This window comes from Brassica oleracea, chromosome C4 (assembly GCF_000695525.1).
Source record: "Brassica oleracea var. oleracea cultivar TO1000 chromosome C4, BOL, whole genome shotgun sequence".
Lineage (NCBI taxonomy): Eukaryota > Viridiplantae > Streptophyta > Magnoliopsida > Brassicales > Brassicaceae > Brassica > Brassica oleracea.
Window position 1 is genome coordinate 42308596 of NC_027751.1, and position 13232 is coordinate 42321827.

Sequence of the window (13232 nt, forward strand, 5' to 3'; positions counted from 1 at the left end):
CACACTCATCAGCTACATGCCCAAAACCTTTGCATTCATGGCACTGTAGAACCTTTGGAGAATCACAAAATCTTCCTATTCTTTCTTGCTCCTTCATGTTATCATCAACCATGAACCCCATAAAAGATTTGTTTCGTCCATTCCATGAGAAACGCTTCTTGAAAGGAAACTTAGCTCTCTCCATCAATCCTCAAGATCTACTTGAAACTCTTGTCCTTCTTCCTGAACCAGTTTCTGTCCTCACCCTTATGATCTCACCAGTAACTTAGGTGACCCGCTCTGATACCAATTGTTAATGCAGTGAGGTCAGAGTAAAATGCAGAAATAAACAAGACACAAAGTTTTCTCTTTTCGAATTCACTAGAACAAGAAAGTCTTACACCAATCTTTTTTATTACAAGAATCCTTTAGGATTACCCCAATCCTAAGCTAAAACTCACCCTAGAGCCTAGACTTTTGTTTATCAGAATCTTCCCGACCCCGAGCTAAACTCCCCCTGAATCTAGACTTCAATCTTCCAACTCCTCGGAAGTACTCCACCAACTACGTCAGCACCTAGCGCAGTGTAGTGACACCAAAGGCTTGATCACACAAGCACAAAACAATGATCTCTCGACTTTTTCTTTTTCCAGAGATAACTCTCTTCATAGAGGCACGTCCTCCATGTATACATAACCAGAACTTGCTCTCCAAGTTCTTCCAAAAGCAACTTAAGCAACTTTTCTTTTTCTCCCAAGGAATAACTCTCTTGCCTTTTTCTCTTCAAGTAATATCCATTACACTTAATGTAAATCTTCCAATAAACATATTGCTTCTTCTCCAAGCTTAACAAGCCCACAGACATCACAACATACGAACTTCAACCAAGCCCATCTTCATGACACACGCATGTACTACCTTCTGTAGTACTTCACGAACTGATAAAGAGTATACATCTTCAATCTTTTCACTTTCATATTGTTCTTCTTTCTTCTTTTAATTTGGAATCTAAGAAGACAACACACCTATTAGATTCATTAATTTATATTTTTAAATGCTACAAAATAGTCGATTGTGCGGTTGTACCATAAATTCTGCTTGCGTTAAAACGTCCAAATATACTACAAATAATTAAAGAAATGAAGAAAAAGGTGTTTCATCTCTAGATAATTCATTCTTCACCTATCAGTTTTGGGAATTAATTTTATATATTTCTGTATTATTCAAATTTGTATCAACTTTCTATTGCAATTATTAAGTTTTAGCATATTATAAAACTATGATACATCATGATTTAACACTTGTGAATTGACTTTCACGCATTGGCGTAAAATGTTTCATTTTCATTTGTATTTACTATTTAGAAATAAATCTTACCACCACTTTTCATTTTGTTATAATTAGAAAAATCAGTCCCTACAATGCATTCGCATCACCTTTTTAATTTACTCCTTTTTAGTGTACTTTTTAAAAAGCTGTTTTCTTTTTTCCCTCTAATGATTAACCCCTGTCTCTGAGCCGAGGTTTCTTGACTCATGATTTGATATTTTTTAATTTATTTTTATTTTTGTACATTTTTCGGCTAAGAGACGGACTATTATATCTCTTATTTAAGAGACGATTTTTAGCTTTTCTTAATTAAAATCTAAGAAAAAATAAGAACCGTCTCTTATCTAAAGCTAAGAATCTCAGTTAAGAGACCGGGGTTAATCACTCCACTCTAGAGCTAGCTTTTGGGGGTGAGTTAGGCTCATTACTAATAGGATCTGACAAATAAATGTCTTCAAAACTAAACAAACCTTGTGATATTCCACAAACTCAAAGTTTAAAGGTTCCCCGCCTTTCTTCGCAAGCGAGTCATTGACATGTCATGCTCATTATCATCAAAACATATGTACAAGAATGAAGCATTATCATGGGGTTTGCACTATCGTTATTCATTTGTCTCTCTCAACCGGCCTCGTTGGATTATGTGACTATGCAACTTTGATTAACCTATTTTCTTCTCAAGTGAGTCATGTTTTTAATTAATTTTCATTAATTTTACAAAAAAGTTACATCTTAACATTGTTTCCTAATATCCCACAGGATTACAGTATTGAAAGCCTCAGATCAGCACGATCTGCATAATAATAAAATAACCAGAGAAATCAACTACTAAACAATTGTAGCCATGTAGGGAGAAAGGTTAGTATTGTTGGCCGGTTCCTATGAGCTCGCGGTAGAGAATCAAGCTTGGCCCTAAGAGTAAGTTGAACATTCAAGATTAGTGATGGATCGGGTCTGCAAACCAAATTGTGTACCGAGAGTTTTTTTTTCCAAATGACATACATAGACGCTTGAAAAGCGAGCTTATAATAATCAAGACAATGTTTGGCTCCCTTGTAGGGTCTTAATCATCTGATGCTATTCTCAAACTGAGTAGGAGGCAAGAGATGTGCTTTGTTGGTAAAGAAAAGACCATACCTGTTTTGAAGAAGGGCAATCAAAGAAAATATGTTGCTCATTTCAGCAGCTGCATTGGGATAAATTACAATTCCAAACAAGATGTCGGCTTTGACTTTCGAGATTTGGAAAAGTTCAATAATGCCTTATTGGCAAAAGAAGCTTGGCGTCTACTAACATATTCTAACACACTCTTCGTTCGCATGTTCAGAACAAAATATTATAAGGATGGATTTGTATTACAAGATTCCTCTCAGCGTAAACAATCATATGGATGGTCATCAATATTGAATCATTAAGCATGGTGTTCTTTTTCAATGTTGTAGATGGGAAATGGATTCTTCTTTTTCTGATAATTGGATCCCTACTAATCTATCTAATGATAAATGCTGGTTAACAATATTTTGGAATGAATGCTCTATCTTCGTATCTTACGGTGACCGGCAGAGTATTGGTGAAACAAATTTATTTGAGAAAATGTTGTGGTCCAGAACAACCTATTTTGGTCATATACATTCAGATTATTGTATTACTATTTACTAGGCACGACTGATGGATTCATGTGTTTATGCTGTTACTCCACCAAGAGGCAATCCTGTTATAAGAATAAGGGTATGTACGTGAGCTGCCTAATCAATCTAAACTTTAACACTTACTTTGGAGGATTATATCTGGAGCTTTAGGCACGTTTATGAGACTTGACTCCCAAGGTATTCATATAGATACTACTTGCCAACTATAATGATCATGTACCATCTGCTCAGTACCTACACCATAATCTATATCCGTTCTAGGTGTCCTGATAACGAGGTTTCCCACAAAATTTGCATATATTCCGTGTCTCATCCGCTCTCTAGTAGATCATGCAGTTGTCAATACATACATCTATCACTTCATACGGTAGTTGAAGACCTGCAACAAGTTTCTGAACCTCGTAGTATGAACCCGGTGCAAGGTTATCCTCAGGTAGAATACCTTTGACAAAATCAGTAATCGCATCCATACATTCTTCAGCCAAATTATAGTCTGTCTTAATACCCATTAATCTAGTTGCAGATGATAAGACTGAATGACCATCTCTACAATTTTGATACAAAGGTTGTTTTCCTGCATCCAACATGTCAAAAAATCTCCTAGACTCGGGGTTTGGTTCTTCCCCTCTATAATGATCATGTACCATCTGCTCAGTACCTACACCATAATCTATATCTGTTCTAGATTCTTCTAACCTAATATCAGGCTGAGGTTCACTAACAGGCTGAGGTTCGCTAGTACTACCATATTCATAACCAGTTTCCCCATGAAGGTACCAAACTTTATAATTACGTGAAAACCCTTTCATATACAAATGAGTCCAAACATCAAATTCTTTTATAACCTTATTATTATTGCAAGAAGAGCAGGGACATCTTAACATACCACTTTTTGCATCCGGTTGCTGTTGAACAAGCCTCATGAATTCTCCAATCCCTTGAACGTATTCTTCCGTAAGCAAATTGGTGTTCGGATCCAAATGAGGTTTATCCATCCACGAACGATAATAAACTTCTGAAGACATGATTTTCACGGAATTGTTATGACTAAAGAGAATGAAGAGAGAATGAAGTGTGAATGAGTTGAATGAGGAGGGGTTGTATTTATAGGAAATTGCTTACGGACCTCCGACGACTTTCCGACGAAATTCCGACGGATGTAAAGAAGTCCGTCGGAATTCCGTCGGAATTGTCCAATCCCAAACGGCTATACAACGGTCATATGTATTTGTCGGCAACGGTCACATGGTTCGTCGGAATTCCGTCGGAAAATACCGACGGAATTCCGACGACTTTGCTGTTAATCGGAATGTCGTCGGAATTTCGTCGGAATATACCGACGGAATTCCGACGACTACAACGGTTACATTTTTTATCGGAATGTCGTCGAAAAGTCGTCGGAAAATTCCGACGAACCGTATGTCGTCGGAATTCCGTCGGAAATGGCCGACGGAATTCCGACGACTTCATTTTTTTGGATTTGGTCGGAAATTTGTCAGTATTCCGTCGCAAATGTCCGACGACCTTGGTGTCCGTCGGAAGATTCGTCGGAATTCGGTGTGTTTTCTTGTAGTGTTCGAATGTCCAATTTCTCAGGAAACTTGGTGCATGTCCAACACTCTACCAGCTGAGCCTTCAACTGATTTTGGAAACAAATATTTGCCCTATAGTTAATATCCTTGGACATTGAGACCGCTGTCCAAGCACAGCTACTTCCTTAGTGGCTATTGTGGCGGATTCGGAAATCACACAACAATCTTATTTTGAAGAAACATATACCCTCTCCGCTGAAATATATATCGCTTGTGACTGGATGCTGGCAATTACTGTATTTGGTCAGGACGATGCTATGGCTGAGCATATTTCATTACATTCATTATGTATGTCATAGTGGACACACCCTCCATCAGGTGTGTGTAAGTGTAATTTCTAAGCGGTCATGATAATCAAAAGAGACGAGTGGCTGTTGGTTGAATTGGCATAGTGATACTCTTAGAGTTCCAACATATTGAGGTTTTGTAACTCTTGGAGAAGCGTATGCTGCTCTTGAAGCATAAGGAAAAAGCATATTTAATGGCAATTCAAACTACTAAATTCATAGGATATGACTCGAATCATTTTTGAAGGCGACAACGAGATCCTTATGCGAAATTTAGAGAAGAAATATATAAGAACTACTCAGTCCACAATCTTTTCTCATGATATCCATTTTTGGTTCTCCAACAAGTTATTTCATACTATTCTCATAGAGGACCACCGAACTTAAGTTTTTATTATGTATGTTGTTATCCTCCACTTTGGTTAACCCAAACTTTATTTTAAAGATTTTTTTTTAAATTTAAAGGTTATTTATATCCACAATTAAATTTAATATAAACTAAAAGATAAGAAAAAGAATTGGAAAAATAAATTATGTTTCTTATAAGAAAAAGAACGGAGTGAGAGTAAATCTATCTGTTCACTAGGGGTGGGCGTTCGGGTACCAATTCGGGTTCGGTTCAGGTTTATTCAGGTTTTGGGTTTTCGGGGTTAAAAATTTCAGCCCCATTCGGGTATTTTTAAATTTCGGTTCGGGTTCGGTTCGGATATTTGCGGGTTCGGTTCGGGTTCCGATAACCCATTTAAATGATTTTTAAAATTTTAAAATTCAATATATCGTTTAAATTTCTCAAAATCTGTAAATAAAATACTATATTACATATAAATTTGAATAACATATGTCATAATACCTAAATTTAACATATAAATTGGTTTGGTTTGAATATTTTGATAGAGAATCAGTAGATATTTCAAGTGCTTTTGGTGTTTTGAGTATATTTTAGCTATTTTAGACATTTACTTTTGACTATTTGTATATATTTTCAAGTATTTTAGACAACTTAAAAGTATCTTATATATTTTGGATGTTTTTAATATACATTAAATATAAAAGTAATTAATATATTTAGATATATAAATCTATTTGGGATACATTCGGGTACCCGAAATACTTCGGTTCGGGTTGGGTTCTGATACGCCCTAAATTGAAGGATCACTCTAAGGTTGGTGGATTGGATAAGCCTTGCACCGAATGAGCTAGAAAGCACAAACGATCAAGGGATGTGGATCGAATGGTGGCACAAGAGGTGCGGAAAGTCTCTTGATACTACCAACTTCTAAGCCCGAAGATATGACACACTCCGACCACTCAGAAAATAAGATGTTCGATGAAGAACAAATGATTCAACAAGTTAAAAGGAAATGTTTTTCTTAAAATGCTGAATGATTAAAACAATACAATAGCAAGACTTTATATAATAGACTGTGGAAGAAATAAATATTCTAGTCAATCCTAGAAACTATAGAGCTCTTAAAGCCATAAAGACTTGACTAGGAATATTGATTTGACCAAAAACCAAGACTGTTGACTAAATATTGAAACTTTTGGTCGCAGAACTCTTCGAGTGGTTCCGTCCTTTTGCATGGTTGAAGATCTCGGAATTACCGTCAGATTGATATATTATACGACCATGGCTTGTATTTTCTTGGTGGGCCTTTCTTGGACAAATCCAAACCCTGATTTCTTATTGAACATAAGGCCTCCACGTTCTGCATCAAGCCCATTAGCTTCTCTCGTTCTAGAACTTCATGGATCAAACCAATAAGGCCCATAAAATGCCCATTAAACCAAACTATGATCAGTTGCTTAGCTGGTTCATACCTTAAGCTCCTCGTTGAGACATAGGTGATGATTTGGGTCGCATCGGTTCGGTTTCAGTTTTCTGGATACCAAAATTTTGAACCCGTTCGGATATTTAATTAATTTCGGTTCAATACTACTTTTTTTGATCGGGTTCGGTTTGGTTCTTCGGATTCGGGTTTTTTGCCCAGCCCTACCGTTGACCAAGAAAAGAGTACTTAAATCAACAAGTCAGTCAACTCGGTTTATTCCGGTTTGTGACGGTTCATCTCGGCCTAATCAGAAGTGATGTTCAGATACATTGTGTTACATCGGTTAAGACTTCTTCTCTATCACTTAGAAACCTCTCTGAATCTGTGCTTTGCCCTCCCGGAAGTGCCTATGGTCTCAATGTCGTTACCTTCTGGTGGAAGCGGAGCCAATGATCTTCAACTATGTGTTCGATTCGAGCCACATGAGCGCGATGATGAGCTTCTTGAGCGCTAATCTTAATCAATTTTCCTCATTTTTGCTTTACGGGGTTCACTGTGTTCATATCTCATTTGTGTTATGCCAAAAAGCATTAGATAGTATATCAAAGCAGTTTCATAATCTAAGAAGGGTCTAGGTTTAAAAAATGTTGAACCTTGAAACTATTAGTCTACAAAATTTTCTTCTTTGGCAACAACATGTATTTAAATTGTGGGCCTAAACAATAATGAAAGTTCTCATCTTTGGGTAAAAAAAGTTTGTGCATTTGTGGTTGTGCTCAGTTTAGCTTTTTCTCAAACTTTGTGAGTTGTGACAGAACATACTGATGTGAGCTGTATCTTGTTCTTTGATAAAGAATGCGACTTTTGTAGTGGAATATTCAAGATTAACAACCTGTTTAGACTTCCTAGGTTCTTCTGTTATGTCTTATGTGGAATTATTGGTGTTGAAAGTCTCAATTAATTTCAAAACTCTTATCAGAAACTAACTTAAGATAAGAAAGTGTTTTCTTTTTTTTTTTACATCATAGCCTCATTGGTTTTCTCACTTGGGACCTTTCCCCAACCTTTTTTTTGTTTTGGCAGTATTGTTCATGACAATCACTAATAACAACAATAACATAGATTTTAACTAAATATTGCTGTGGAGTCTGTCTTTGTTTTGGATCATTATGGCCACTTGTATGGAAAGTTCGGTTGATTGTTACTCTCTTTTGTGTCATCATCATGCTTGAGACTTGAGTGAGAGGCAGCATCATCACAAGTTCTGAAAAGGACAAAACAGTTTACTTGGGAAACCAAAACTTGGTGAATGCAAAAACTAATTTTGTAAGCATAAGACCAAAGCCCACTTCTTGCTTGTATTTGAGTTACTCTTGTTTTGTGTGTGAGAGAGAGAAAAAACCATGTATGCTTGTTTGTGTCTACTGTTCCTGTTCTTCACTATTTTTGCAGAAGCAACTTATCCTCCAGGAGGTTTCCACCATCTTTCTACTCTAAGACAAAACAAGAAGTCCTCCAAGTCAAAATCAGAGTTGCCTTTTGAGACTCGTTACTTCCCTCAGAATCTTGACCACTTCAGTTTCAGACCAGAGAGCTACAAAGTCTTCCACCAGAAGTACCTCATCAACCGTCGTTTCTGGCGCAAAGGTGGCCCCATCTTTGTCTACACCGGAAATGAAGGAGACATCGACTGGTTTGCTTCCAACACCGGTTTCATGTCTGATATTGCACCCAAGTTCCGGGCTCTTCTTGTCTTCATTGAAGTAAGAACATAATCTCAAGTCTGGTTTCAAGAATGAGAGATTTAAAATGTGTATAATAGTGTTTTTTGTGTTGGTTGCATATCATTGCAGCACCGGTTCTATGGAGAGTCAACACCATTTGGTAAGAAGTCACATAAGTCAGCTGAGACATTAGGTTACTTGAACTCTCAGCAGGCGTTGGCTGATTATGCAATCCTGATAAGAAGTTTGAAGCAGAATCTATCATCCGAGGCATCACCTGTTGTTGTCTTTGGTGGCTCTTATGGTGGAAGTAAGCTCACACCCACCACTCTCAGTGGAATTAATAACTTGTAATTATTTAACTATCAGTCCCTCATAAACTACGTTCTGTTGTGTGTTATGTCTTGAGTTCAGTGCTTGCAGCGTGGTTCAGGCTCAAGTATCCCCACATAGCAATCGGAGCATTAGCATCCTCTGCTCCAATTCTGCATTTCGATAACATCGTGCCATTGACCAGCTTCTATGATGCCATTTCTCAGGATTTCAAGGTGCTGTATGCTCTGTTTCCAGATTCAAATTCATTCAAAAGTATTGTTAGTTGTTACAATGAACTTATTATGAACCAATATTTACAAGCAGGATGCTAGTATTAATTGTTTCAAAGTCATCAAAAGAAGCTGGGAAGAGCTAGATGCAGTTTCCAACATGAAACATGGCTTGCCAGAACTCAGCAAAAAGTTCAGAACTTGCAAGTAAGTTGTGGCTTAAAGCTTAGTAAAACCCATTCTTTGTTCTCTAAACTCTAAAAAGTGTTTTACTTGTAACTACAGAGGCCTTCATTCAATATATTCAGCAAGAGATTGGTTGATGGGAGCGTTTGTATATACAGCCATGGTTAATTATGCGACCGCAGCTAATTTCATGGCGCCACTGCCTGGTTATCCAGTTGAGCAGGTGAGAATAATAGTTTCATGCCAAAGTGTGTCATCAAGTAATCTCTTACTAGTTTAGCTTTGGATCAGATGTGTAAGATAATAGATGGGTTCCCTCGAGGATCAAGTAATCTTGACCGTGCTTTCGCTGCTGCAAGCTTATACTACAACTACTCGGGTTCAGAAAAATGCTTTGAGCTTGAACAACCAACTGATGATCATGGTCTTGACGGGTGGGGTTATCAGGTAATCTCATAAATACGATTGAATAAAGTTTTAAATCTTTGCTCCAGTGAATTTGCAGTGTGCGTAACACAAGATGAGTATGTTATGAAACTATAAATTAACATAATGTTGACACTGAGTGGAAACAGGCGTGTACGGAGATGGTGATGCCAATGAGCTTCTCGAACCAGAGCATGTTCCCACCGTACGAAAATGACTATGAGGCATTTGAAGAACAATGCATGAGTAAATACGGAGTCAAGCCTCGGCCACATTGGATCACCACAGAGTTTGGTGGGAAGGTTAGTTTTGTATTGTGTTCTTCTCGTCCACTGGATTAATTTCAATAAATTGAGGTTATTGGTTATGTGTTTGTAGAGAATAGAGTCAGTGTTGAAGAGATTTGGAAGCAACATCATATTCTCGAATGGAATGCAGGATCCCTGGAGTCGTGGAGGGTAAGTAGTAGTACTTCATGATGTTAAAAACTTTTATTGGATTTGGATCTTAACATATTGATTTTTTTTGTCATATATTTTTAGGGTACTGAAGAACATTTCGAGCAGCATTATTGCGCTTGTGACCAAGAAAGGTAACATTCTTCTGTCAAATGGTGGTGTTGAGAAAAATTGAAACTTAACATTGTTTGAATGAAACAGGTGCTCACCATGCGGATCTCAGGGCATCTACGAAAGGAGACCCGGAGTGGCTGAAAGAGCAGAGGAGGCAAGAGGTGGCCATTATAGAGAAATGGATCAGTGAGTATTACAGAGATTTGAAAGAATAAAGAGCAAGTTTGAGAAAACCAATAGAAAGCCAAAGGTTCATTACACCAGTTTAACAAATAAAAACTGTGTGTTTGTCATGTAGTTTAAAATTCAGTTTCAGTGTAATAAATCAAAACTTGATGTTTATCAAACTAAACAAATGTAAAGTTTTCAGTGAAAGATATTGAAAACTAAAAGAATAGCAAGAACTTAAATTTCATCTTTTAACAACAAAAAGAGTCATAATGCTCCTACTGTTTAAAAGCTGGCTGATTTTAGACAAGGGGTTTCGATTTCGATCAAACAAATAATTTGCATCGGATTGAAGAAATCTTTTTACCAGGAAGACGTTGAGTGGTTTGGCCTGTGAAAGAAGACACACGATCGACATTGTACAGAAAATACAAGACCGGTTTGGTTTAAGTGGGAAAAGATATATAATTTTTTTCTGACAACGTGGAAGAATATAACCGATAGGACCGGTTCAAATCGAGATAAATTGAACCAGTTTTTAAAATAATTGTTAGGAAATGCAGGTCAGGTACGGTTTAGGCGAAAAATGCAGGCCCGGTTAGATTCAAAATCAATTGACTCAGTTTTAAAACTATAACCGTGCGTCTTCACCAAGCGCCAGAAATGATCTACACCGTTGATTAAGATATCAAACTGTAGTTATTCTCCTGGCAATCTCAAAATTCATTCTATTGTATAAATCTCACACAAGTCAGCGTGGTTTAGTGTCTGAACATGGTTTGAACATATGATATAGTATCGCTTGGAGGAGGAAACTCGCCAGACATACTGCCTTACATTCCTGGAATCTTACTCTGCCTGAAACCACCGTCATATGTCGAGATAAAATTCTCTGTCTATGAAATTGATGAAACCCTCCCTAAGATACTCCACTCTGATTTTGGTTGGATCCAAAAAGGACAGATGATAGATGGTTTATTTTGGGATGAATGGATAAATGACAGTTTATGGATAGATAGATGGATCGATAGGTCACACTAAAGTTGCGGACTGACCTCAGATTCACCACTCTTTTGTTCGGGATATGACACACCAGTCAATAGGAGAGGTTGTTGATTTACTTTGGTTTTACACACCTTCATAATCAGGTTGTTCATAAGAACAATGAATCATCAAATAAGAGAAGAAATAATTTTTATAAAAATGATAATTGATTTGAAATGAAAATGAAACATAGTTTAATAGAAAAGACAACAAGTGATGCATGTTCAGCATAGAAAACATAAAAGAGAAAAATGAATAAATAGTTAGGTGGTGGTTGAGGTGGTTGAGAAAGTGGAGGTTATACCAAGTATCTCTTCTTCACTTTCCAGATTCTGAATAAGCCCAACAACTTTTTCACTCAGCTTCTTGGACCTTAATCTCGTAATGGGCCCAACATATATGGCAAATGGATCTTCTTTCTGAACATTGGGTTCATCAACATAATCGCATCCATGGGTTTTCATCCATTTAGGTTCATTGACAGAGTCGCATCCACAGGTTTTCATCCATTCAGGTTCATCAACAGAATCACATCCACGGTGTTGCATCCACTCGTATGCTTCCACCGGTTCGATCAGGATTGCATCATCCCCTCCTCCTTTGAAAGGATTTGTCCTCAAATCTGCATCTCTCCTACTTCAAATGGAAACTATTGTGGTGCAGCAAACAGCTCAATAGATTCATCTCCATCATACAACCATTGTTCATTCGATAGCTTCTTGAATTTAATAACACCACACCCATCTTTTACCTTATCAATCAGAGGATGGATTCCTTGAGCTCTTGTTCCAACTTTAGACTTTTTGAATTGAAGAGAACATGAATCTTGATTCTGCAACTCGTTCTGATATGTCTTCTTATAACAAAACTCCACAAATTTTTCCTTCTTGAATGACCAGAAAATTTGAAATCCTCTACCTCTTTCAAACAACCAAGTTTGAGCTTTGATTTCTGTATTCCAAAATGCTGAATATCCAATCACAAAATCCACAACTTGTTTCTTCTCATAAATTTCCAAGTTGCAGAACTTAATTCTTTCCAAATTTGATCCTTGAAACTCATAATCATTCAATGATTTACTACGCTTCTTTTTCCCATATTCCACTTCCTTCAACAACTCAAAACAGGGAATATAAGGATCATGTTGTAGAAAGTACCTCTTGGACAGTTCATCACATATGCTTCTTGTTTTGTTCTACAACAAAATGTCCAGGGTAGCTTCCTTTCTTTCATGTTGCCACCTTGGAAACCACCTCTTTCTGATTTGTTTCCACAGATTGTACAATCAGCTCGTGTTGAACTTTAACCATAGTTGTAGAAAGCTTAACCCCTTGAACCTGAGACACTTCTTCATGATCAAACTGCACACTCTTTTCAGCTTTCTCTTTGTGTTCTTCCTGATCTGAACTCTTCTCAAGCTTTGTTCTTTCTCTATCCAATCTCATTATCTCTAGCTGGTTGTTGATTGACCATGGATCTACATCTTTTGGCTTCTTTTTTTTAATATCAATTGAACCAGAATCATGAGAAGAACGAGATATATTGATGCTGCTACATTGTTGACTAAAACTTCGGGATGACCTTGATGGACAATAGCTTCTGGATACAAATCTTTTCTTCATGATCGTTTTTAGTTCAAACCAAGAAGAAATTTGTGGTTCTCCATTGAATCTCCTGGTCTTAGCAACTTTATCCCACCAAGTGAGTGCATATCCACAAAAACCAGTGACTGCTAGATGTACCTTCTTCTCCTTAGTATAGTCATGGCAGCAAATGACTAACTCCATCTCTTTTTCCCATTCTAGGTATGCATCTGAATCAATCTTCCCATAGAAAGAAGGAATCTGGATTGATCGTTTCCTTCCTTGCAATGACCCCCTTGTTGCTTTGATCTCATATTTCTCCTTCTGGTTTCTCTTTCTTCCAAAATACATGATTATCCAACAAACAAAATTGGCC

The 13232-nt window shown here is 37.2% G+C and overlaps 1 protein-coding gene and 1 long non-coding RNA gene across 2 annotated transcripts; both read left to right on the top strand.

The window, feature by feature from the left end:
• The first annotated feature begins 1919 nt into the window (after positions 1-1919).
• On the top strand, positions 1920-2618 carry LOC106341640. Its single transcript, XR_001269709.1, has 3 exons — positions 1920-1989; positions 2068-2226; positions 2368-2618. It is a non-coding gene; the product is annotated as an uncharacterized LOC106341640 (long non-coding RNA).
• Positions 2619-7657: 5039 nt separating this feature from the next.
• Positions 7658-10438, top strand: LOC106336764 (lysosomal Pro-X carboxypeptidase-like). Its single transcript, XM_013775696.1, has 10 exons — positions 7658-8371; positions 8462-8642; positions 8747-8880; positions 8972-9084; positions 9163-9286; positions 9355-9510; positions 9639-9791; positions 9868-9947; positions 10032-10081; positions 10149-10438. The coding sequence occupies exons 1-10, from the start codon at positions 8012-8014 to the stop codon at positions 10274-10276; spliced, it is 1479 nt and encodes a 492-aa protein (XP_013631150.1). The 5' UTR covers positions 7658-8011; the 3' UTR covers positions 10277-10438.
• Positions 10439-13232: the final 2794 nt, after the last annotated feature.

Coding starts and splice junctions, on each gene's coding strand:
- LOC106336764 (XM_013775696.1), top strand. CDS start 8,012: ATGTATGCTTGTTTGTGTCTACTGTTCCTGTTCTTCACTATTTTTGCA. Junction 9,085..9,162: donor AAAAAGTTCAGAACTTGCAA/GTAAGTTGTGGC, acceptor TTGTAACTACAG/AGGCCTTCATTCAATATATT. Junction 9,948..10,031: donor GATCCCTGGAGTCGTGGAGG/GTAAGTAGTAGT, acceptor ATATATTTTTAG/GGTACTGAAGAACATTTCGA.